Genomic DNA, 27,005 nt, shown 5'->3' on the forward strand with positions numbered 1-27,005 from the left:
TAATATTGTATTTCTTCTACCTTTTCACATGTTTGCAAGGTTTATTTTCAAACATATTCTGAAGGCATTCTTCTATGTTGACTGCAAACATGAGAAAAGGGAAGCACATTATGTGTCAGATGTGAAATATTGGAACTGTTTGCTCTTTACCAATAAGTATGAATTGTGAAGTTCATGTGGATTAACTCCCTTAGTAATAGATGTACGTATAAGAGTAAAATGTGAAAATATTCATAGGCTCCTGTTCTAAATTGGTAATCATTCATTCATTCATTCTTTCATTCAGATGTGGAATAGTGGAACTATGTCATCTTAGTTTGTCAGTGAGTATGGCGTCATTTGTCATGTTGTATTACTGTCTCTCTTTCAGATGTAGATGAATGCAGTAGACCTTTGATCTGTGGCTACATGTCCAGTTGCACTAACATCCCAGGAAGTTTCAAATGTGATTGTGTGGAGGGATTCGCAAGCCCCACCAGCAACAACATGAACTGCCAGAGTAAGATCTGTTATGAAACTGCTAAGGTTGAAGACTGAGATATGGCAGGAGGGCATGGATAGTTTCAACCATGTACAAGCTGATTTGAAATTCAGGATTTTCCAGAAACTAGAATTCAAATATAGAAACAATTCTGATTTTTTTTTTTTAAAGTTGTATTTTACTAACTGTCTAAAGTGTCCTCTCTCATTTGCATAAAAATTACAGCATGTGTCAGTGCTGCTGGTTACAGATTTAGGGCATGTACAGTAGTTTTATTTAAGTGAATGAATGGAACATTTTTTTAAAGAGTGTACCTGTGAAATTGTATAACTTAACATGTGTAACAGTTGACTGGATGAAGTAATCTTTCAAATATCATGACCAAAATGTTGTGATTGATAGTGCTTTTTAAAATTTCTTCCCAACATGTCACTTTTGTATTTTTTCACCTTATTTGTCCATGATTTTATGTTTTTAAGGTAATTTTACCCTATTTATGCCTGCTGTGGTGTATATCTATAAAGACTGGATTTAGATGTGGTGCATTCTTGTGGAAACATGCTAATTTTTCTCTGTAGATGTTGACGAGTGCTCAGAAAAGACAGACGATTGCCATGAGGATGCTAGTTGCACTGATACTGTTGGAAGTTACTCTTGTTTGTGCAATTTTGGCTTCAAAGGAGATGGTAAAACTTGTACAGGTATGCACATCTTGTTACAAATCTGACAAATCTTGGTGTTAATGGAGATGCTGAAAATGTTACCTATGCACATCTTGTCTCATAAATGGTATATGAATGATGGAAGGTGCTCTTGCTGCCAGGTAGGGCAAGGTGTTTTTCACTGAGACAATGCCTTGACACTAATGACATTATATCTACAAAGTCACATTTTACTGGCTATGCAGGGGGCCTCCTTGGCTCAGTTGCTTAGTCCGCTAGTGCAGCGTAATGACTGAGAAGCCTCTCACCAATGCGGTGGCTGTGAGTTCAAGTCCTGCTCATGCTGGCTTCCTCTCCGTCTGTAAGTGAGAAGGTCTGCCAACAACCTGCGGATGGTCATGGGTTCTTCCCAGGCTCTGCCCGGTTTCCTCCCACCATAATGCTGGCTGCCATCTTATAAGTGAAATATTCTTGAGTATGGTGTAAAACACCAATCAAATAAATAAATAAATACTGTCTAATACTGCCTCAACCTATAAAATACTCTTACAGACCACATAGAATACACATAGAATGAGAGTTTTGCTGGGATGATTTACTGCTAATACACTGTATCTATGCGTAATGTTTGCTGCTATGCCAGCTTAATGACTTGAAAACGTTTTTCTAATTTCTGATGTTACATACTGAATATTTTCTTTCTGTAACGTGTTGGAATAAAAGCACTGTCTACATGCACCTCTAAGATGGTGGGGATGAATTTACATTATTTTACACTAATGTATGAATTTCTAAATTAGACAGAATATCACCAAAAAATGGAAACAACAAAAGAGAATTGAGGGAAAGTAAAGAAAAACTAGTTCTGTAACGAGTACCGGTACCAGTGAATTTCAGTATTAACAGTTCAATATTTCATTTCAAGACCATACCAGAACTACATTCATCAGACCTTAATAAGAAATGATAGATTCTAGTTCAGTATTTATTTGGCAGTTTCAGATTGATGTAATTTTGTTCTATTCAATTGTAGAAACCAAATACTACAAACAACTGTTCATTTAAAAACCAAGAAATAAAGAAGTGGCGTCACATATTACTCACCAGTATGAATTACATTTAATGGTTTTGTTGATATCACAATTGAGTCTGTACCATTAAAAACTTTCTCTGTTGGCTTCAGTGTTTTCCATGTGTGACATTGTGAGTCCTGAAACAGGGAATTTGTACAAGTTAGTTCAAAGAGTGTACTAGTTGAATACATGTGTCTACTTTAAATGTGGAGTTTTTCATGTTTTTCACTCTCTAAACTTAAAGCCAGATGAGCAGAAAAGCTGCACAAATGCATGCTTGTGGGGAACTATCCAAAATTGTAAATTACTGAAGAGGTCATTATAAGCCTTGGAGCACCTTTTCCTTAAGTTTGAAAGAAAGATAACCATGCATTATTATTGCAATTATTTTTTATTACAGTGAGCAAACATGCTGCATTGGTCATGTTTTATTGGTTAATCTATGGGGGCTTAGGTGGCCAAAGTTGTTAGAGGGCCGGTGTGGCCCAATTACCCAGGAGCCTCTGACTAATGCGGTCACTTGAGTTCAAGTTCAGCTCGTGCAGGTTTCCTCGCAGGCTGTACATGGGGAAAGTCAACCTGCAGATGGTCGTCGGTTTCACCTGGGCTCTGCCTGCTTTCCTCCCATCGTAATGCTGGCCACTGTGGTATAAGTGAACACCAATCAAATAAATACATAAATGGTTAACCTATGTTCAGTGGTTGTGTGAAGTTCAATTTTCTGTTTGCACAGATATTAATGAGTGTGCAGGTCCAGTGTGCGGAAGTAATGAGGACTGTCAAAATACGGACGGCGGCTACGACTGTATTTGTAGAATGGGATACACAAAGGTCAATGGTGTTTGCCGGAACAATAATGAATGCGCAAATAAGGACTACAATGACTGTGATGTGAATGCAGAATGTGTAGATACTCCAGGATCTTATCAATGCACATGTATCAGAGGATACACGGGCAATGGCTTGGAAGGAGACTGCACCTGTACGTATATATTCACTGGTTTATCCTGTCAGTATCTTGTCATTTTTAAAGACGGATTATGTGTTTCACTGTGAGTAATAGAATTAAATAGTAGCCGATGTTTGTGTGAACTGTGTGTGAAGGTAAATGTTTGATTGGCTGGTACTGATTTAGAGTTATATGAAGCATTATTAAGATGCATGAAGACTAAAACATTATTTCTCAAATCAAAAATCAAAAAAAAACACCTACTGCAATTGACCAATTGGCAGCCCCTCCTTTAAATTAGTATAGGTCATCAGGAGGCATGAAGCATCATGCACAACACTAGCATAACACTAGCACAACAAGGTGTGTCTGGACGAACACCACGAAGCACAGGTGTCAAGAAACATGGTTGCTGGGTAACCAGTTTTGCCAATGTTTCCCGATTGTCTGACTGTTGGTGTATCACTTCTTCCATTCCCAGAACCCAGTTGTAGTGTTATAAAGTGCATGATTAAAAACAAAAACATGCCTCATTACTTTTAGTGCAGAAACATACTCTTTACATCTTAACTTTCAAACAAAGCTTGAAAGTTCTAAGATCAATAGAACTCTTCAGATTAAGGCAAGTTCACCTTCTTTCATGGGCAAAATTTTAAGTCATTGGTCATACGTATGTTTGTGATAATCAGTAAAATAACATTTTGAAGGAGAGGATCCAGAGCACCTGTTCATTGTGCCAAAGTACTTATAAGACTTAGTAGATTTCATATTAAAAATATGAGCACAGAATACAACTTGTGTGAGTCAGTCGTGCCATTGTGTGCAATTGGTTTTAGATCTTGCTGAAAACTGATGTCAATAGTCCAAAGACGCAACTAAAAAAAAAGGTGATATTGTTATAGTCAGCGTTTACTGTTGATTGGTCAATCTGAGAAAAATATAATACTGTTTCTTGTGAAACATGGGGTTACTTCCCTTGCTTATCCTTTTTCATGTGGTTTTGATTGCAGCCATAGATGAATGTAGCAGTGATGATTTGTCACAGTGTTCGTCCAGGCAGATCTGTGTTGACAGAGATGATGGCTTTGATTGCCTGTGTAAACCTGGCTTCAAGGAGTACGGCAGAGACTGCACAGACATCAGAGAGTGTGATGAGGATGACCTTAATGATTGTTCTCCTGATGCTAACTGTATTGAGGAAGAGGGCTCTCATAGCTGTGAATGCAGCGTGGGCTACACAGGCGATGGCATCTTCTGTAAAGGTCAGTCAGCTCTGTGCAGTCAGTTATGTTGTTAAATCTGCAGGGAAATGTTTTTAAATCCTCAAAGTATATTGTTAAATCCTCCATGAAACATTCTTAACACGGTGGAAACCATTGTTATATTCTGTAGGATGAATTGCAGAATTTATCTGCAACATTGTTAAATCCCAGGGGACACATTTGCAAATTGTTTCAGCTACATTACTCATGGTTAAATTATTAAATTCTTTGGGAAACATTAAGTCCCCTTAGACGTAATACTAAATCTTCTGGGAAACATTGTTAAATCCTCTGGGAAAGATTGCTAAACCCTCATGGAAACACTGTTAAATCCTCTGGGAAACATTACTAAATCCTCTAGGAAACATTGTTATATTCTATCGGAAACATTGCTATGTTTTCTGTAGCAGGTGTAGTGAGGGTAGTTACGATCGGCTTAGCCTACAGTTTGCCACATGACATGAGACAATTGCCACATGACATGAGACAGTTGCCACATGGCATGAGGCAGACTGGGATTTGGTTTGCATCAACACTTTTGCCAAACAGGTATTTTTCAAGCTTTCTTGAAATCATATATGTAACAGCTGAGGATGGAGCGATTCAGTGCTGAGTATGGAATGGGAGCACTGTTTCAGTAAATAATTACAGTGAAACACAACAAAATGAAATCCACGCATCCTCCACCCACATTCCTTACAGCCGCCATATACATGTAATTGGATGATTTCCAGTGTAGTGCTTAACACCAATTAATCAATCACCTAAATCGATTTTGTATTTTTGTGTGTTGCACAGATGTTGATGAGTGCTTGACTAAGTGTAAAGGACCCAATCAAGTATGCACTAATGTGGAAGGCTCCTACACATGCACATGTGAAGAAGGCTTTGACCAGATGCCTGATGGAAGTTGTAAAGGTAAGACCATCATTAACAATATCTTCAATCAGACTTACCCTCCAAAAATTGACTTACCCTAAATTTTTTGTTAAGTTTTTGGTGGCATATTTTTTTTCTTCTCAGTGATAATTTATTTACAATCCCTGTCTTTTTTATCAGCCAGCATATATATATAAAAAAAAAAAACGACTTAGCCAATTTTCCTCATGGGGTTGAGTTACCCCCAACATAGAATTTTTTGATGATGGCGCCAGCAGGTGCCTTGCAGCCTACCCTTGTACTATTCATGCAGAGGTGTTTTGTATAAAGGTGTGTTGACCTTATATGAATAAAGTTTAACCAAACTTTCTTGTGTAAAAACTTTTCAGTTTGCACATAGGGTTTAGCAATACTGTGAAAGAAACCACCTGCAAATACAATGATAAAATTTTAATCGTTAGATGGAATGGAGAAAAGAGCTAGTATGTTCGGCATTTTGATATATGTGGTATCAGTCATTTGTTGTGTTAGTCTTGTGTTGAGGCCTATTTTCTGAATGCTTTTACAGACATTGATGAATGTGGGGACCCCAACCCTTGCCCTGATGGCTTCACTTGTGAGAATATGGAAGGGACATTTGAGTGTCGGTGCGATCAACCCATGACTAACACCGCCGGTGTTGTTGTTGAGTGTAAAGGTAATACTATAAATGTTAATCCTGATAATGTTGAAGTGAGGTCTTAAATTCAGAGTTAAATTCAGAGCAAGTAATTGAAGGTTATTATTGTTAGAAAGTAGTTTTTTTTTTAGCCTGGGGATTTGCTGTGTTACAGATTTGGACGAGTGTGTGGACCTGCAAGATTCATGTGGTTCTGAGCAGACTTGTGAGAACACTGATGATGGATACACCTGCAGCTGTGAAAAGGGCTATGTTGTGTCTGGAGATAACTGTACAGGTAAGGCTTGTTTATTTGCTGTGGATTAATAAACATACTGCCCTTTGGGGTAGTTCTCTATAGTTCTGCTTCCAGTTTTGGAAATGAAAATGAAGGTTTGGATGTCATACATGAACTGAAATTATTTGAGTTTTGCTAAACTTACCAAACTTCCAAGAAAGTGTATGTTTTCCTGATATGGCCATAGAAAAGCCCAAAACCATTTTATTTCTTTTGAGTGGCTTAGAATGTAGGGAGCTATGAAGATATAAACTTATATTTATTTATCACAGTTACAATTCCTTCTGTTTACTTGAAGGTGTAAAGGAAGTGTATTTGATCATGAAAAAAAATATTCATTGAATGATTGATTATGGCTTGTCATCATTTTGTCAATATTCTAACCTTACCATTGCAAAAATATTCATTGAAGGCCTATTTATGATTTTAAAATTGTATTTTTGTCCTCAGATATTGATGAATGTGAGGGATCCCCATGTGCATCAAATGCGGAATGTAAAAACACAGTAGGGAGCTACAGTTGCAAGTGCAAAGATGGAATGCAGGAAATTAATGGTGTCTGTAAAGGTAAAAAAATTCAGATAAATAAATGAGCATTAGTAATAGCTAAGTCCACAAAGAAATAGCACAGTACACAATGTGTTATGATTTTGATACTGATTCATTGTACATGTAGTTATCTGCATAATGTGGTTAAGTGTTTTGTGTTTGCTATGTGAAGGTACTTTAATGTTAGCTTTGCTTTCTGGATGAACACTTTATATTTACCTTTTGGACTAGTATTGGTGTTTGCCCTCTGACAGTACCTGTACTCCATATTTACCTTTTGGACTAGTATTTGGTGTTTGCCCTTTGAAAGTACCTGTACTTGATGTTACATTTTTGATTAGTATCTTCATGTTTGTTCTGTGGAAGTACATAAAGTTAACTTTGCTTTTTTGGTTATTATTCCAGTTTTTCCTAGCACTTCATGTTTTCTCTTTTCAATGTTGAAAATGACTCCCCCTTTGTGTTGGTTTACTTCCAAATGAGACAAGTTTGCCCTTTTAGAAGTACATGTACTTCTGTGTGACACATATTTTATTAGAAATTGTTTAATTAAATATGAAGTTTGATTTTCGACTACAGTGAAGCAATGTGCACAAAGATCTCTTTAGAGACCCAGATCATTGCGCTTTTTCAGAAGGTCATATGTAGTCGGGTATCAACCAAAGGCAGTCGTTCTGTCCCATATAAACCTGGCAGTGGGATAATAATGGCAATGTGGCAATATTCTTCAGGACACAATGAAACTCTTTTCTTTGAATAAATAATTAAATAAATACAGTTTTGGCATCAGGGAATATGAATTTTTATTTATTATTTTTTTATTTTTAGATATCAACGAATGTGAGGGTGACGTTGTATTCCTGTTCTAAACATGCCATTTGTGTGAACACCATTGGATCCTTCAAATGCAATTGTAAAGATGGCTATTCAGGGAATGGAAAGTTCTGTAAAGGTAAATACTCTTCTTCCACAGTGATAATTTCCATGGAAATTTCCTTCTTTGATTAAAAATTATATTAATTACACAATATCTAATTGTCTCGCAGAATATTTCAGTATATGTTATGAAATAATAATTGTTTCAACTTCTTTTTGTTTGAATAATTTATTACTGTAAATATTTTATACTTTGTCATCGATACTGATGGCTGTAACAGTTACCACAGATCATAATGAATAAAAAAATGGAAAAAATATGTAGGTATTAAGTGAATATACATGTATGTTCTTATTTCAAAATCAAAAATATTGGAAACTATCATCTTTGTGAAATTATCTTGTAGACGTAAATGAGTGTGAAATGAACAATTTCTGTGATGAAGCCGTTTCTGACTGCGTTAACAATGAAGGGTCATACCGTTGTGATTGTAAAGAAGGCTACACTAAGGTTGGACAAAACTGTGTTGGTAAGTTCAGGATTGTAGTTACATTGTGGAGAAGGAAAAGTGTGTTGGAATGTTCAGGATTGTAGTTACATTGGGGATAAGGAAAAGTGTGTTGGAATGTTCAGGATTGTAGTTACATTGGGGATAAGGAAAAGTGTGTTGGAATGTTCAGGATTGTAGTTACATTGGAGATAATGAAAAGTGTGTTGGAATGTTCAGGATTGTAGTTACATTGGGGATAAGGAAATTTTCAGGATTGTAGTTACATTGAGGATAAGGAAAAGTGTGTTGGAGTGTTCAGGATTGTAGTTACATTGGGGATAAGGAAACGTGTGTTGGAATGTTCAGGAGTATAGTTACATTGGGGACAGGGGAAAGCATAATTTGAAATTCATGGGTTTATGGCAACTTACACTGGTGGATAGGGAGAAGGATGTTTGTGAGTGTATGATTTCATGGAGGGCTACACTAAAGATGGGTGAAAGTGTGTTTTAACGTTCATGATTTTATGGAGGGGTTGAGCAAGGATGGTGAGAATTGTGCTATTTGTATGGCAGGTCCAGATTCCAAATTGGCCTTTACCTTACTCCTAAACTTACATTGCCAATTTTCTCTCTTTCCTTCAAGGTCTTGAAGCAACATCAAAAACCTTAAACTGTGGCCTTGAAAAATGTAAAAAAAAAAAAAACAAAGAGACTTTGTTTGGGGGAGGTCTCTAGTCACAGCCCCAGTATTACAAAGTGATCTTAGACTCCATAAGTATTTCTAATCAGTCTAAAATTGTTATTTCATAGGTAACAAGGTCAAAATATTGCTTGACCAACATAGATTATGGATAAGTTATTGTAAAACAAATTTTAGCTAAAATAACCGAATAGACCATACCAAGTTTAATGATTGAAATATTTATAATAAGATTGCCCCATGATCCCAGGGCATGAATGACGATGGGTTTTACTCTGTTGGGCGAGTTACCTAACAATAATGCTTGATTCTAGATGTGGACGAGTGCTCACAAAGTGGAATTTGCCAGGATTTCTCCGAATGCATTAACACGGCCGGTTCGTACAAGTGTGATTGCTTACCTGGATACGAAGCATCAGGAGACTCGTGTGTTGGTAAGGCGTCAAGTTTTCACTATGTTGGTTTAAACACTTCACAAACTCCACCCAGTGATTATTTGCAGATTGGGCATGTCCACAGGGAACATGTATTTGTAACTTGCCAGGCTTACAGATTTAGTGTTATCGTTTGTGCTCAATCTATAACACCATGTATGTGATTTAGTGACATAAAGCTGTAATCAAGATGTATGGTGACTTGAGTGATTTCTCAGTTCACCATCAGATGAAACTTACCTTCAGCCTAAAGTTAAACATTTTAAGAAGTTTGCACCATGCATGCGAATAGTAACTCACAAAATAGAATATGAGGGAGAGCAGAATGTACCATGTTACGGAAGAATCTGATGATGACAATGAGGCTACAGATGACTGATCATTGGATAATAATAATAATGATGATGATGAATTTTATTTACAGAGAGCTATATACATTCACACAACAACAGTAGTTGATCTCCCCTGAGGCCCTCTCACTCTCACATTCACACAAACTTTCACCCTGGTTGTAGGATTTATAGTCAAGTAATTATGAAGCAAGGAATAAAAATGCATGAATAGTTTTGTTTCTGTATACAAGCACTTTCTGTTAATTGTGCACTGTAGAAGCAGTAGAAATACATATATACACACATGTATGGATTAAGCAGATTATAACAAAATGAACAGAAAAAATTTTGAACCATTGTGTGTGTGTTTTTGTGTTTTCACACAGACATTGATGACTGTGCGTCTGTCACCTGCATCAATGGACAGTGTAAGGACAAAGTGAATGACTTTGAGTGTGTCTGTAATAATGACTACTATCTCCACTCAGATGGAATCACTTGCCTGGGTAAGTAGCATTTTTAGGTTGAAAATCTGAAAACTAAGGGAGCTTATGAGCCTATGAAAACACCGGTGTTGCCAGCCTAGCCCAGCCAGTCGTGTTATGTTATTTACCATTACTGTTATGTGATTGGCCCTCATAATCTGGCAACACCGTTGTTTCCGTAAGTAAAAATTTGTCCTATGGCCTATTACAACATTAAGCTATCCAGATACAGTTTCAGATTTCTTTATTACTCCTGGCTTGATTCAGGTACAGAGGGTTCAGAATTAAAATGTAATGACATGAAACTTGGAGTTAAAGAGCACCGACTGAAACAGGTGACAATCAATACATTGGGCACATTGGTTTACTTTGGAGAGGATGACTAAAATAGGTGATCAGTACTTGGATAAATGCTTATTGTAAATCATTTTGCACATTTTAAGGTGTTTATTTAAGCATATTCTGAAGGCGTTATTCTGTGTTAACAGATAAAATCATACCTTTGTGAAACCCTGAAAGTGGTCGAGCCAAACAATGTAGTTTTGTTTCCAAAGTCAAATTGAAAATGTTCATACATTGCACTGAAAAGTTCCTCTTTCATATGCAAAAAAGTGGTGGAATTAGGGTTAATGCAGTGTTTTACAATGTGTTATTAGTTAAAGTGGCTTGTATTCATTTGAGTTACTTAAATAAAATGTAGGTATATGTATGTCTGCATGATTATCTAATACTGGTACTGAAAATAGGGAAGGCTAGAAGATGATGAAATCTATCTCCTTTTACAATTTGAATTACATAAAGGACAAGTATTCTTTTTGAATTTGATGACATTTTTTTAACACCGGACAGTATCAGTTTCATAATATGTTTTCTGAGATTTTTAGGATTATCTGTTAGAGGATTAAACTCCGAGGCTTGACAATAGGGATTGAAAATTTTGTTTCCTAGGATAGATAAGAATTGAGATCCTCAGTGACCAGCATCAGCTGTACATAAATCGAATTGTCCATATTGGTTTGCCATAGAACACAGGATAGTGAGATCTTTCTAGGTGCTTGGCACATTCAGAAACATTTTGCTCTTTTATAATTAATTCTTTATTTGTTTCCATTTCTGAAAGATATATTAGCCTGTAAAACTGAAAATGTTCCAAATATGGCAAAGTAGTTTGCTAACATTCTTACTGATATTTTTCTGAAACATATTGGTGAAACAGACTGCGAAAATAAAATTTTGGTTTAAAAACTTTATAGATGCTAAGTGAGTGTGTTTTGGGCTTTCTGTGTCTTATTGAGATTGTGCTTGAAAATGGGAAGATAAGACTAACAAAGAGTAGTGCAGCAATATAGCAGGACGTCACTGACCCCTCTCCCCCTGTACACTGGGCCTTAGTGACAGTAAGCTGAGGACAAGGTTTGTGTGGCTGTTTGTACTGTCTAGTGTTTATTTAAAAGACGTCCACATAGGAAGGTTGATCAGTTGGTGCCCAGTTAGGTTGGTGGTTCAGCCTTGATTCCCTCTGACTCCCTTCCCGGTTTCCTCTACCAATAAAATTGACAACCATGGTATAAGTGACAAATTCATGAGTATGACATTTACCATCAGTCAAGTAAGTAAACAAATAAACTTACTCATAGTGATACTGGAGAAAACACAAATGTACTTGTACAGGTCGATTCTTGGCAGTCTCTGATTGGCGCTTTTTGTGTTTTTGTGTAGCCCCAGAGGATTGCACTTATGACAGCAGCAAGTGCAGTGCGAGTGCCAACATGATATGTAAGCCCAACGGAGATCGATCGTCGTGCCAGTGCAAAGACGGTTTCGTTCAGACATCTGATGGATGTGAAAGTAAGACATGTAAAACTTTAACTATCGCAGCTTTATTTGCGAGAAATTAAATTTTATTGTCATTTTATGTCATGTTTTACGACATCAGTTTACTGTGTTTCTGATATCCATTGTCCAGTGTCTGAGCTTGTCTGAAAAATATCTTCAAAACTAGTGGATGGACTGTAATCAAATTTGGTTTCAGAGTTGGTACCTGTATAACTGGTTAGATTATGGTGACTGTTTTAGAAATTCTGAATGATTACTGCTTGTCTGTAAGAGATGGCCTCAATCACTTGGCTGGATTTCATTAAATTTGCTTGCATGCTTTTTTTATGATGGCCGTCCTTCTTGAATAATTGATAAGGCCTTGCTGCATGACTCCATCTGTCCTCTTGATCATCTTTTAACCATTCTGATATTTTGACTAGTTGTTACATTGTTTACAGATGTAATGTCATGAAAGGGGCAGATATTTGTTTTGTCTACAAAACCTTAGTAGTAACCTGTTTCATGTAGAAACCATCCATAGATAACATAGATTTCATAGAAGACAAAACCAATTGGATCACCTTGGGCATTTATAATTATCAGGAAGGGCTGGTGTCACCGGTATTATTTGACCCTAGATCGCAGGGATCCCACATCTGTGTTTCCACATACTGTAAATCTTCAACCTTTTCAACCACTAAAGCACTTTTGTGTAGTGGAATGTATGCACGCAATTAATGTGAATATGATACTGAAAATGATTCATATGAGTCACTCAAAATGCAGGCTTCATAAAACTGTGCAAATTGTTTCTCAACACCCCATAGTTCTCTCATAATGTTTCAAAATATTGGTTGCAGAGGCAGTTGAAAGGTTGAAGAATTGGGGTGGTCAGAGGCATCCCAAGGCTTTCAGTCAATCAGTGTGCTTAGAGCAATCATGTGTACATGCATTCAGCGTTTTGTACCATGCAGCATTTTGTAACATTTTTCTGGTTGACTATATTCTTCTGTTTGATTTGTAGACAAGAATGAGTGTGAGGTGAATGGAGAAGTTATCTGTGGACGAAATGAGCGCTGCGAGGACACATTTGGAAGCTTTGACTGTGTATGTGATGAAGGATTCAGTCGACCTAAACCTGACGCTGATTGTGAAGGCAAGTTTTTAGAGATCTCAGTATAATAATCATGATTGTTGTAAGTTGAAATTTTGTGAGAGGACTCTATGGAGATTTGTTTTTATCACAATGGTTGGAAGTGAAACCTGAACATTTTGAAAACCTACAGAATAAGTACATGTAAGTTCTCATAGCTGAAAAATAAAAGTTCTCTAACAGTGTTCACACGTCAAGACAAGAGTCCATGTGTCTAAATTTATCAGTATACAGTTGTTGCTCATCGTAGATCACCACAAACACATACCATTGTTTTTTTTTATTTTTAGATATTAATGAGTGTGCAGATGATCCTTGTCCACTTCTCTCGGAATGCAAGAACACTGTTGGTGGATATAACTGTGTCTGTGATGAGGGGTACAAAATGGTGACAGATCCAGAAGACGACACCCAGTCATGTCAAGGTACTGTAAAATGTCGATTTATTGTTTTCTTAGATTGCTTGTTCATTTATGAAGTACACAGGGCCATCAGTACTTTCTGCCTCTCAGGCAAGCTTCAAAACAATATCCTTATCAGGCAGAATTTTGGCTATTACATCTGCCCATAAAACTGACCCCAATCCCGTACATGTAAGTGAAAACTTCTCAGGTATGACATTGTTATGCTGTTGCAGTTGCAGTTAACTAGATGCTTGTGGTTATTATTTTTAGACCTGAATGAATGTGATGAGGAAATGTATAACTGTCCATCTAACTCCGAATGTGTAAATGAAGTGGGCAGTTACACATGCAGATGCAAGATTGGCTTCACTGGAGATGATTGTACAGGTGAGAATTTCTAAACTCCGTAGCTTGTCTGAACTACATTCGCCACTCTCCATGCTCAAATCTACTATGAAGAACAACAAACTACATGTAGACTAGCCCGAGACCTCAGTCTAAGGGGGGCTTATATACACTGAAATGCGGGGACTGCTGGCCACCCTTATCCCGAGGGATATGTGCGCCCGATTCCAGTATAATGCCTACAAAGAGCTACCCCCTTATTCAGTTCCGATGCGTGTGTGCTAGATTCATCCTGAATACACATATAAAATTTTAAAAGCTAAAATATTTACACACATTTTGCCGCAATTGCTACTTGCCTTTGCATCACCATTCTCCAAAGTTAAAAATACACTCATATTTGGCAGGTTGCTATGCGCTGCCATGTTTTTTAAAATCTGGGTCAGGATGTGCGCATGTGCAGCAGCGGTTGACCGTTCCCTGAAATTTAGAATGGAACGGTTACCAAAGACAACCCCACTTTGCACTGCAAACTTAACTTGACATTTCACACATTGTGGAGTCCATCATTCTGCTCCATAACCTTCAGACAATTGCAAATTTGCTCCTCCGCAGTAACATGAGTTGCTGTCTGTCAGAACTGCTGTCTTTCAGAACTGACAGCTAGCTGATCAAAACATAGAGACGTGGTGAAAGTCCAACCACGCAGGTGCATCAAGCAACAACCTGATTTATCAGGTCACGATGTTGACAGGGCACGCGAGCGCAAGTCACAACTGTGAATTGTCTTGTATTTACTGGCCTTAAAGGCCTTATGCCGCATAACAGATTGTGGCAAAAATTGGCAGAGGAAAAGAAAATGCCTCAGTGAACATAGTTTATTGGAGTTTTGCCCGGTAAATGTATTTATTGGCTCATTTTGCATGGATTTTTGTGGCGTAATAAGCTGTTTTTAAATACCACTATTTTAACTTGGAAGACTCCTCGACTTTGAGCTACAGCTAACCCCATATTAAAAGATCACAGAAGAGATCCTTGGCTACATGTATACATACGATTTATTTTTATGTTTGTTTGTTTTTTTTTCTTTATCAACTTGAAACATTGAAATAAAGGTGATTTACTGCTGGTGTGTTTGTACAATATTGATCTGTCTTTCTTGTTTGTTCAGATGTCAATGAGTGCACGAGTAAGGGCAGCTGTAGTCCAAATGCTGTATGCAGTAACAATGAGGGCTCTTTCATCTGCACATGTTTGGAAGGCTATGTTGGAAATGGAATTACATGTGAAGGTATGAAAATGGCATTGTTTTAACATGTTGAGGAGAATAAAGGGCTGCACTTTGAGTATCGAAAAATATTTTGAGTAAGCACAGGTCAGCATTAAACACAAATTAAATAAAAGTAATGACCTACCTATCTGGTTACCTGGTTCCACAGTTATGGTATTTAATAAAAGCTAAAATGACACTTTAAAAGTTCTATATGTTATAGTTTTATTTTAAAAAAAGTAACAAAAATAAGGTTTTTGTGCATTTGCAGATAGGTGAAAGTTATTTATCTGTATTAATCTATATTTGTTGTATTATTTCTTGATCAGATCTTAATGAATGTAATGCCGGTAGCCATGACTGTGCTCAGAACGCGAGATGTGTTAACCATGATGGTGGTTTCAGTTGTGTCTGTCGAGATGGCTATTCAGGTCACTGTGACGCCTGTGAAGGTAAGTTTAGGCAGATTTACCTGTGTGCAAGCCCCAGGTATCACCACAATTATCTGTAGGCCAGTACCACATTTCACTGCAGTCCCCACTGTTAACGCCGTTTAAGTTGTAGTAGTGCCCGATTCTTACGTTTTAAGCTTGCGACTTTATGCGGGGCAGCCATCATGAATGGTGATTGATGAATTTATAACATTTATGCATTTCATCTCCGATGCCATGATCAAATGTATTACCATCATCATAAAAATCTATTGTGTCCAAATGAAACACAAAAACTATTTTGGATCTTTTTAATGATGTTGTTAAGTACGAGGTAAAACCCAAAGCATACATCTTTTCAATGATTATTAAAATGCTATTTAAATATGTAATCATGTAGTGAAATTGGATTGTTGTTAATTTTGGGTTTTTTTGTTTGTTAGACATCAATGAGTGTGCTACAGGCCTGGCCAATTGCTCTGCACACTCTAATTGTATCAACACCCCTGGCTCCTATGATTGTGTGTGCTTGGAGGGTTTTACTGAGGAGGAGGGAGTTTGCCAAGGTAGGTGTCACTCACATACATGTGGCTAGACAATGTTTCTTTTTTATTTTCTTTTTAACTGATTGATAAAGGGTTTGAGGGTTAAAAATTGGGCATGGTCAGTACCTTTCTCATAGTGAAAAGATATTTTAAATGGCTTTTCATCTGACCGACCCGGATGGCTCAGTTGGTGGAGCTTCCGCAGTAGGTCAAACGTCAATCCTGGATTGGATCATATGCAAGACCTTTAAGGAAGTAAAATAGGCCAGTCTTCCGATTGATTTATGAAAAAAATCTGTTCTCAATCTTCTTCCTTCTGTCAGTATCTTTCAGTTTACTTGCACACTCTTTCGTCATCACATGACTGAAAAAGTGTTATGTACAACCTTAAACTTTTCTTTGCCTTTGAATCTTTACTCAACCACCTGCCTATCAATATTTGTCCTGGAATTGTAGTTTTGAATCTTTTTACTGGGGCCTCCATGGTTGAGTGGTCAGCTTGCTATCACAGCACAATAACTCAGGAGCATCACACTAAGATAATTGGCGTGAGCTTATGGTCAGCTTGCTATCACAGCACAATTACGCAGGAGCTTCTCACTAAGATAATTGGCGTGAGCTTATGGTCAGCTTGCTATCACAGCACAGTTACCCAGGGAGCTTCTCACTAAGATAATTGGCGTGAGCTTATGGTCAGCTTGCTATCACAGGCACAATTACCCAGGAGCTTCTCACTAAGATAATTGGCGTGAGCTTATGGTCAGCTTGCTATCACAGCACAATTACCCAGGAGCTTCTCACTAAGGTAACTTCAGGAATTTTTCACTTTGAAATATGTAGCTCTGCACAATGACCCAGGAGCTTCTCATCAAGGCGGCAACTGAGAGTTCAAGTCCAACTCATGCTGGTTTTATCATTGGTCATATGTGGGAATGCCTGCCAGCAACCTGTTGAAGATCGTGGGTTTACCCAGGGCTCTGCTCGGTTTCCCCTTGCCGTAATGCTGGCCGCAGTTTTATAAGTGAAACATTCTCAAGTACTCCGAGAAGCATAAATGAAATAAACAATAACAGGCAGGTTTATAAGTGGAGGAAACTGGAGTAAACCACCGTCCTTGATCAGGTACCTTTCAAACTTCCTGACTTGAAGCCACAACAAAAGCAGGGTGGCTGCATTCGAGCACATGACTTTCTCAAGGGCCAGCATGGTAACTGAGCAAACTTAGTATTCTTTTTCTATGTTTAAGTGAAAATATCTGGTCTACAGCTTGCCATGCTGCTGATGAAATGCTCAGACTGAGGTGGCTTCCTCTCCGGCCAGCTGCGGATGGTCGTGGGTTTCCCACGGGCTCTGCTTGATTTCCTCCCACCATAATGCTGGCCACCGTCGTATTAGTGAAATATTTTTAAGTACAGCGAAACACACAAATCAATAAAGAATTAATTTAAACTGAGGTTTTTTTTCTTGTGTTTCAGATATTAATGAGTGCAAGCTAGGCACCCATAGATGCAGTGAAAATGCTCAGTGCAGGAACACAAGAGGCTCTTACAGATGGTGCATGTAATGCAGGCTACGAAAAGGGCTCCAACAACCTATGTGAAAGTAAGGGCTGACATCTTGTTCCACAAGTACTGTTGAGCCATGGGATATTAGTTTTCTACATGAACCGAAGTGGACTGTAGGTTTACACCTTGATTGTCAGTCCGTCAATCTGACAGTCCATCCATGAGTCCATCAGAAATTCCAAAAATTTTCAAAACAGATTACACATTATGTTTGAGTTTAGGCAAAAGTATAGCTGGTCTTCGACTGACAGCTTTTTGGGTTTTTTTTTTAAGCGGTTTTTTCATATTGATCTGAAATCTGATACATTGTTTCACCTGGGATATAATATACTATATCCCCCGATTTCACCATGATAAGTTACAAATCAAGTTCCAGTTCCAGACTCTTACTTCTATTTTCATCAAAATTTTTGGATTTTAACTTTTGTTTGGGACTATGAGAGTTTCTCAAACATGTCATCCTTTTGAATTGAATTTTGACACACTCTATGGTAGTTTACACATCACGTTCAAGTTTCAGGCCCCTTTTGTCAGTTTTCAACAAACTTGTACAACCAACAGAACATTGGAGTTTTGAGAATGATGGCGTTAATGTTCTTAACCTTCCTGAGATCTGTTTGTTTGCACTGTTTTAGATATTGATGAGTGTTCACAAAAGGCAGACCTGTGTCATGTTCATGCCGCCTGCACCGACACGGAAGGAGGCTATGAATGTACATGGCAATAATGGTTATGCTGGCGATGGAATAACTTGTGAAGGTGAGTGAGATAAGCCAGTTTCAGTAAATGATAATCAAAAATTGCTCTTTTTTCCTGTTGGGCTTCACCCATTGAAAGGAAAAGACATCTAAAAACTGAAGAAGGCATTACTAATAGACCACGTGAAGCTATGCCTAAATATATAATTTCATATCCTTTTTTGGATTTTTGTGAAAAGAGTAAAAGGCATTCAAACAGTTGAATGCCTTTCGACACCTTTCAAAAAATCTGAAAGAATAAATGGAAGTATTTTTACGCATAGTTTTCATTTGTCTGTATGATGAACCTTATTTAACATTTTAGCTTTCTTTTACTTCAAATTGTTGCTTTATGGGCGGAGCAAATAATTTTTTAACCCCCCCCCCCCCCCCCCCACACAGACATAAAGTAAACTTCAATTAATATATTAGTTGTATTAAATTAGAAATACAAGAACAGAATTAAAAACTCAGTTTTAATGCCAACTTGTGTTCTGTCAGTATTAGTAATTCTGCTCTTAATTGTAATCATGAATTACATCTTTTTTTCTTTTTTTTTTTTCTGGAAACTTTATCTTGTTTCAAATTGTAATATTTTGTCCACTTCATTTGAAACAGAGGTGTCAGCATCCCAGTGTGGAACACTGACATGTCATGAGACAGCTGTTTGTGTTACTGACAACCTGTGCCAGTGTCCAGTTGGTTATGCTGGTGTCCCCTTGGAGGGTAGTAATGGTTGCCAAGGTAAGTCATGTGTTCACATTGTGTTTGGTTATTGGGTAATGCATTCTACAGTATTTTGTTTGCAATTCAACAACAGTAAGTTTGTCATATGTGTAAAGACAGGGAGATAAATGTAATTCCAAAATCCATATAATCTCTGTGAACATGTTTGATTAGAGTTACGATAACCCTTCAAGGATGAGGTTGTGAGGTCTGTTGTTTTTTTAGTTTTTTAATGGAAATTTTGGTTCTGTCATATATGCATGTACAATTACTTTTTTAGGTTTTATCATTAACCATATATACATGGTACATGGTTACGTTTGTATACATAGTTGTTTGTTAACATATTTTTTTGTGTACTATTTGCTCTTTAATAGATAATTTGTAAAATTCAGCTTTTTGTGAAGTTTTTACAGTTTAAAACTTGTAATCTTGTTGCTTGATCTCCAAAAGCTGGAAATTCAAAGAAACTGTTCCAAGCCTTAAAAAGTTCTTGTCTGTAATAACAGGTCATGTTTTTTGTTGCTCTTGTTTGTAACAGATTTGAACGAATGCGAACAGGCAAATGACTGTGATCCAAATGCTGATTGTGAAAACTCTGACGGGTCTTATGTCTGCGCGTGTCAAGACGGCTATAGTGGCGACGGAAAAACATGCACAAGTAAGATGCCATTCAGTTGCATCATTTCTTTCTCTGTGCTTGAAACATTGTCAGGCTGGGGCCTCCATGGCTAGCATTCCAGGGCAGCACTATGACCCATTAGCCCCCCCACCAATGCGGTCACTGTGAGTTTATGTCCATCTCATGCTGGCTTCCTCTCAGGAAAGTCTGCCAACAATCTGCTGGTGGCGGTTTTTTTCCTCCTGACTCCCCTGATTTCCTCCCATTATAATGCTGGCCACTGTGGTATAAGCGAAATATTCTTGAGCATGGTGTAAAACACCAATGAAATAAATAAATAAACATTGTCAAGATTTGTATAAATAACATAGTGTTTTAACAGATTTTCACAAGTAATTCCATGAATTTCATGACTTTTTTGTTTTTTTTGAGAAATGAGATGACATCAGATCCACCTGCTCCTCATGTTACATAATTTATATTTTTTCTGAGAAGTGGTGGGGGGATATACATATGTATTTTATTGACTAAACTGTTAATTAAAATTCTTTCATTAACATTAGGGGTATATCAGGTGAAGGTTGACTTTTGGAGATAAAGATGTGCTTGGAATACCATGTTATGAATTAAATCAGTGCATTTTCCACACATTTCACAAGGAAAGAAATGAGGTGAAACTATAACGTCATTGTGACATCAACAGTGTCTGTGACACACTCAGTGAGCATTTAGTGATTCTCTGCCTAGCATACGTATATGTAAGTTTGCTAAATGCTAGTTTAGATGGAAGTGAGATTTTTAATGGCTGCTGTGTGAATGTGAATGTGAATGTGTGGAAGTTGCCGTGTTTATGTGAGTTGGCATGTTCATGTGATCTGCCATGTTGGTGGGAGCTGCCATGTTTATGTCTATATATGTATCTATTGCATTACAGGTGACACACCTGTTGGCTGTGTAGATAACTTGGACTGTGGCTACTTCTCTGAGTGTCTCAGTGATGGATCTTGTGCCTGTCACGATGGCTTCCATGGGGACAATGGAATCAATTGCCAGGGTGAGTAAGATCACATAAGAACAGTGTTCATATGTCAGATAAAGTAAGAGGTTTTCTAGTTGTCAGTTTGTTACAAGAAAGTTACAAGATGTTACAAGAAAAGACAAGAGATAATTTACCGTTATTTTTTCCGGAAGAGGTGTGGAAACATACCTTACAAGATAGTAGGTCTGCTTTGTCATTTTGTCCTAACCTTCTGTGTAATTTTAGTCATCAGCTTTTAATATAGAGTCCTTATGAAGCTGCAGGAGCCGCCATTATAGAGAAACCAGAAACTCATGGTCGCCTTACTCGAACCCCTCGGTCATATATAGTTAAAAGGCAAAACTGGGTACAGGTGATGTCAGCGGGAACAGCTGGATTCCGGGGTTATATGATTGACTCTCTCATGATTGGTTGAAATTAATAACACGGCAGCACTTTTGATTTCTCAGTGTAGAGGATTTTCCTTTCTTAGAACTGTGTACCATCAGAAAAGAAAAAAAAAATATGCTTTCTAAACTTCATATGAGATAGTTAATCAAAACATATACACACTTGATCAAATGTTGTCTTCTTTTAACTTCAAGTGGAAAATGTATTGGCTGAAAACCCCTTTAATTCACTGTGGTTCATGTTCAGGGTATCAGAAAACATTCGTCCCCTGAAAAAAAGATGAAAGGAAAATTGCTAACAAGGGAATGATTGCAAAACGGTTTGAATGTTTCAGATATCAACGAGTGTGAAAATGATATTGATGGCCAGCTTTGTGGAGAGAACACAGGGTGCTACAACAAACATGGATCCTATGAGTGCTACTGTTTATTGGGCTACAGTTTCCTGAACACCTCCACATTACCTGCCACCTGCTCAGGTAATATATCTCTCTCCCTCTCTCCCACACACTCATGACCTTGTCTTCTTTCTTCTATTTGTGAAGTTTTAGCTATCTTTGATGGGTTTGTTGATAATATAATATTGACATATTGTTGATAATAAGCCGCCGAGTTAGTCTGTGAAATCACGAAGAAGCCACCGAGTTAGTCTGTGAAACTTCTCTGTTGACATAAATCTGTATTGTCAAGAAGTACCTACGTGGGAATAAACCTCCAACATATTCTGTATTGTAATCAGATACATCATTGGTAAGAACCCCTCAGCATTACCTGTAGTGACAGGGTCCTTCAATTCAACCGTCATTTTTGTCCTGATAGCTTTGTGCACAATTTTGCAGTATCACCTGTATGTTTGTGATGTCCTTACAGATGTCAATGAATGTTCCTTGAACATTGATGACTGTGATGACCAGATAGGCTCGTGTACCAACACAGACGGTGGATATCAGTGTTCGTGTCCCAGCAATACTTTCTGGAATGGTGTCTACTGTGAAGGTAATGATCACATTGTAACCATATGTAGTAGCTAGTTTCTGCTGTGGAGTTATTATCACATTGTAACTACATGTAGTAGCTAGTGTCTGCTGTGAAGGTAATTGTCACATCGTACACTGTAATTATTCTAAAATTTAGGACAGATACCAGCAGTGTGGAAAGTTGAATCTTTACTAGCCCTTTCGAGAAGTGAAGATATGAGTATGTTGTTCATGAGATGGTCTAACCATGTGAGAGAAGAGAAACTCAGTATTCCTATTGGCTAAAATGAGCAAACCTGGTGTCCCGAATTTTAGAAGAGATAACCACAGCACTGTGTCTTTTGTAAACCATGCATAATACACCATATATTCTGTATATATACCTGTATTCTGAAGACGCCCTTTACTTTATTATCATTCTTTGCACATGTAACTGAATTCTATAGAATTTTGAAGTGTACATACATGTACATGTAATTGTGTGTGTATTGGTTGTTTGTAGGAAGAGACTCTGAAGGGTGTACAGCTACCTGTTCAGAACGCCAGATTTGTTCTGGTGACATCTGTATATGCCAGTCGGGCTTCCAGAGAGTGAATGATGACTGTGAAGGTGAGGTATTGCGAAAAAGCAGAAGTCCCCTTTTGGATATTGGGCATAATAGTTACATATCAACTGAACCTTTCTACAGTTGTTTTGGTACACTAGTCCTTAGTATTTTTTGGTCACCTACATGTGTTTCATTTAATGATGAATTATATCACTCCCAGTGATGATGGTGATGAAAAGAAAATATGAATTTGAGAGTTCAAGTACAGTTGATTAGAGCTAACCAAATACAGTCAGAATTGAAAGTAGTATATATATTGAGTAAACCCTGAAGACCTGTAGTTATGACAGAAGTAGGAAACATGATTGCGGTCATATTTTATATCAGCCGATGATCTGTCTTGTGACAGATGGAACACCAAACTGTAAGTTGTTAAAATCATTATTTATGTGTAATAAAAAAGTAATAAATAAAAGCAATAAAAAAGTACACATTTGAAAATATGTGCATCATCATCTAAATGTAATACTGAAGCATTGTGCAGTTATTCTGCTTGTTGTTTCAGCTGTGCCTAAGTGTGATTTGTGTGACACAAATGCTGACTGCTCATTTGACAAGAATGTTGGCACGACTTGTACATGTAGAAGTGGCTATGAGGGCAATGGTCGATACTGTGGAGGTATGTCCTGTCCAGTTTCAGCTTTATAAAGTTCAGGAGGAAAACATTACTCCATGAAATGTTCACATGTATTTGCCCTTAAATTCAGCGCAGAAAGGGATTTCTAGAGGCATGAAAAAAATCATCAAATACTACTGTAATTCTTCAACCTTTTTGCATGTTTGCAAGGTGTTTATTTGAGCATATTCTGAAGGCACTATTCTTTGTAGACTGATGAAATTATACTCTTTGTGAAGCTCTGAAATTGACCTATCCAGCGAATACAGTTTTGTTTCCAAAATCAGATGAAAAACATGAAAACAGTGCATGAATTGCACTGCTCTCTCTTATGCGAAAAGGTTCAGGGTTCTTTTGGTGCTGAAAATCTGTATATGTCATCCTACCTTCTAAACATACCCAAAAATACCTTTCTGAGATCAGCTGTACTCTCAGGATCAGGCAAAAATGAGCAAATTAGTCCCAGGTGAAATTTTAGGTAAAATTCTTTATGTAAGTGGAAAGAGTAAAGACCAGTCTGAGTTACTTTTCCATGTCAGTAATCATATGGTATTATCTGTAGTGTCTCTGTGGATGTCTGTAAACTTTATTAGAGAAAGATTCCAAAAAATAGGAAATTACAAGCAAAGAAGATGAAAAACCAATGAAAAACCAATGAAAAGATGTTCATAGATGTCTTCAAGTGCGATGACAGCTCTTATCGATGTATAACATTTGTTCTTGATAGTTTTCCATATTGATCTGCTTCTATGTCCTTAGTTCTGTGTGTTATTCTGTTTTTTTTTTCTCATGACGGTTTGAATTGTGAAGAGAAGCACTGATATAAAGTACTTACATTTTACTCTTTACTTTTTTATTTTCTGGTACAGTATAAAATGTTGTCATTTCCAGATGTAAATGAATGTGCGGATGGTGAAGTAGAATGTGGGGAGAACTCGTACTGTGTTAATGTACCTGGCACTGCCTACTGCAGTTGTGTGGCAGGCTTCGTTATTAAAAATGGAGTCTGTGTTCCTGAGGGTAAGATATCAGTTTATCAGTTTAGTTCAGTTTATCTGTTCCTTAATGTTTCTCATTTTGACCTCTCAAATATTTCCTGTTATACTGTTATTCCTGTTAATGTTATACTGTTGTATTGTCATGATGGTGTACCACCCAGTAATTATATTGACACCAACAACAAAACACCTCCCAGTGATTGTCTTGACACCAACAACAAAACACCTCCCAGTAGTTGTATTGTCACCAACAACAAAAACACCACCCAGTAATTATATTGACACCAACAACAAAACACCTCCCAGTGATTGTCTTGACACCAACAACAAAACACCTCCCAGTAGTTGTATTGTCACCAACAACAAAAACACCACCCAGTAATTGTACTGGCACTAACAACAAAACACCACCCAGTATTTATATTGACACCAACAACAAAACACCACCCAGTAATTGTTTTGGGTGCCTAATGTTTTGTGTTGCACACATATTTTTCAAATCATCTTTTGCCTGTACAGCTTAGTTATGTTATGGGTATTCATTGCCCATGTGTTGTTCACATAACAATCATAGAAGGAGGTAAGGGTTCAAACCCTGTCTTGGACAGGGAATTGGTAGATTCCCCTTCTGTCACTGTTTGTGGGGTTAGGGGACAGTAAGCGCTTGATCATGCTTGTGGACTATGTTTGTTAAAGACCACTTGTGCGTGTATATCTATCTTTAGCTCTCTCCACTAATAAGACTGACAACCGTCTTATAAGTAGAACGTTCTTAAGCAATCAAATTTATACTTTAGTTTACTTTTGGTGTGCTGTGTTGTCAGGATCTGACACAGACCCCTGTTCCTGCGGTAGCAATGGTTTATGCGAGGATGAAGCCACCAGAAAGTGCTCCTGTGATTCAGGATTCATTTTCCAAGAAGACCTCAGAGTTGACCGCTGCAAAGGTAATTCTTTCTCTTCTCGTGTCTCTTATCATATCATGATTCAGCATAAATTGTTTTTTGTCGAGTGTTATCACAGGAAATTAGAACAATGAAGGCTGTTCAAAGACGAAGAATTTACTTGGAAAATTCCTTACTTAGAAACAAGTATAAGTCATAAAGAATACTAAATCCATATCATTCTACCTTCGAAAACCAACTTAAAACAGCTTCTGGCAAAATGAGTAACAGGAAATGTTGGGTCATATACAGTAGTTTAATGGAACATATTTCTAGTTGTATGATGTTTATCTCATCTGCGTGATACTTTATGTGATATGTACGTAAATGTTTTCGTTGTGTTTTATCAGACCTCAACGAGTGTAAAGCTGGTGGATACTGTCATTCTAAAGCATCCTGCAACAACACCATTGGTTCATTCACATGTCGGTGTTTACCTGGTTACACTGGTGATGGCAAAAACAGATGTGGTAAGCTACGGACATCCGTGATCTGAATTAATTTTACTTCCCCACAGAAACGTATTCAAACATCTCTTTGGTATGCTATGCAAAATGTTTCAGTCTGTCAAGTTAAGTATGCACTGAGGTGTGATATTCCAAGAGCTAGGAATTGCCCACTCAAAGTATTAAAGCCATTCAAAATTCTTGTTGTCTTCTCGGGATTCAGTGTTACCAAGTCATATTGACATTCCTTTGTGTCATGACATCATGTATTTGTGGGAAGACTAGCTGGCCGGTGCTGCTCCACATTGGCACCTGTTGTACAAGTATTAATTTTTTATCCATGATCGATGAGTTTTATTTTCTGAAATGTTAATTTTATGGATTTCTTATTACTTAGTACATTAATTAGCCCTAGTTTGTGGATAATTTTCAGTGTTTTATGTATTCTCATGTTAAATGCAAATATTAGCCCTCATGTGCCATTGCCGTGCAAAGGGAGGCAACTAAGACATTGGAACCTTGAATGTTAAGATTCCCACGTGGACAACACGAGACTTTTGGAGCTCAAATAATGATGATTTTTTAAGGAAGTATTTGTTTGAGGATCACATTATCCTGTCAGTCTTCAGATGATTGTCTAGATTAGCCCTGTAATACATGTATAATCACCTAAAAGGTATTGGTAATGGAATGTTGTTTGCTGATTTCAGAGCGAAATGACTGCGACCCTAATCCATGCGGGCGTGATGCCACATGTAGAAATGTGGTTGGAGGTGGATCCTTCTGTGAATGTCCTTCTGGATATACCCTCGTAGACAAGGACTGTGTGAGAGGTTCGTCAATATAGTTTCCCTTACTGTGGGCTTTCCCTTACAGTGGGCTTTTCTGTAAGCCCACAGTGAGCTTTTCTGTACAGTTAGCTTATATGACTGTTATTGTTTTCGTATATCCAGTTTTGGACATAGGTTTACATCACTCTGTCATTCGGTCAGCCTGTCGCAAAACTGTATTTTTTTTTTTTGGAAAGCATTTGTTACTTTGAATGTAAACTCACTCACAAGTTAAAGGGCATTTTCATTCATTTTAGACAAAATTATGGCCCACATTTATCATTTTGATTTATTTAGAAACTGAGTATGTGCAGGGTTGGCCCTGGTACTTAACCTCTCTTACTGTGTAAAACCATATTGATTTGGAGAAAAAACAAACCTATATTCAGTTTTTTGACTTCAGGCGCTCTG

The 27,005-nt window shown here is 37.5% G+C and overlaps 1 protein-coding gene across 1 annotated transcript in view; it reads left to right on the forward strand.

Annotated features, from left to right (window-relative positions):
• The window catches only part of LOC135464334 (uncharacterized), a 97,733-nt gene that overhangs the window by 37,977 nt on the left and 32,751 nt on the right, over window positions 1–27,005 (forward strand). The window contains 33 exon segments of the mRNA XM_064741764.1: window positions 371–499; window positions 1,060–1,182; window positions 2,950–3,198; window positions 4,176–4,427; window positions 5,226–5,345; window positions 5,875–6,003; window positions 6,140–6,262; window positions 6,713–6,829; window positions 7,640–7,651; window positions 7,653–7,763; window positions 8,095–8,217; window positions 9,195–9,314; window positions 10,033–10,152; window positions 11,851–11,979; window positions 12,974–13,105; window positions 13,393–13,527; window positions 13,777–13,893; window positions 15,023–15,142; window positions 15,451–15,573; window positions 15,996–16,118; window positions 16,808–16,902; window positions 18,298–18,421; window positions 19,018–19,143; window positions 19,667–19,786; window positions 20,682–20,801; window positions 21,511–21,654; window positions 22,046–22,171; window positions 22,655–22,762; window positions 23,266–23,379; window positions 24,268–24,396; window positions 25,199–25,321; window positions 25,669–25,788; window positions 26,475–26,597. Of these exon segments, the coding sequence (XP_064597834.1) occupies window positions 371–499; window positions 1,060–1,182; window positions 2,950–3,198; window positions 4,176–4,427; window positions 5,226–5,345; window positions 5,875–6,003; window positions 6,140–6,262; window positions 6,713–6,829; window positions 7,640–7,651; window positions 7,653–7,763; window positions 8,095–8,217; window positions 9,195–9,314; window positions 10,033–10,152; window positions 11,851–11,979; window positions 12,974–13,105; window positions 13,393–13,527; window positions 13,777–13,893; window positions 15,023–15,142; window positions 15,451–15,573; window positions 15,996–16,118; window positions 16,808–16,902; window positions 18,298–18,421; window positions 19,018–19,143; window positions 19,667–19,786; window positions 20,682–20,801; window positions 21,511–21,654; window positions 22,046–22,171; window positions 22,655–22,762; window positions 23,266–23,379; window positions 24,268–24,396; window positions 25,199–25,321; window positions 25,669–25,788; window positions 26,475–26,597 (4,179 nt within the window).

Source organism: Liolophura sinensis, chromosome 1 (genome assembly GCF_032854445.1).
Source record: "Liolophura sinensis isolate JHLJ2023 chromosome 1, CUHK_Ljap_v2, whole genome shotgun sequence".
In the NCBI taxonomy this organism is placed as follows: Eukaryota; Metazoa; Mollusca; class Polyplacophora; order Chitonida; family Chitonidae; genus Liolophura; species Liolophura sinensis.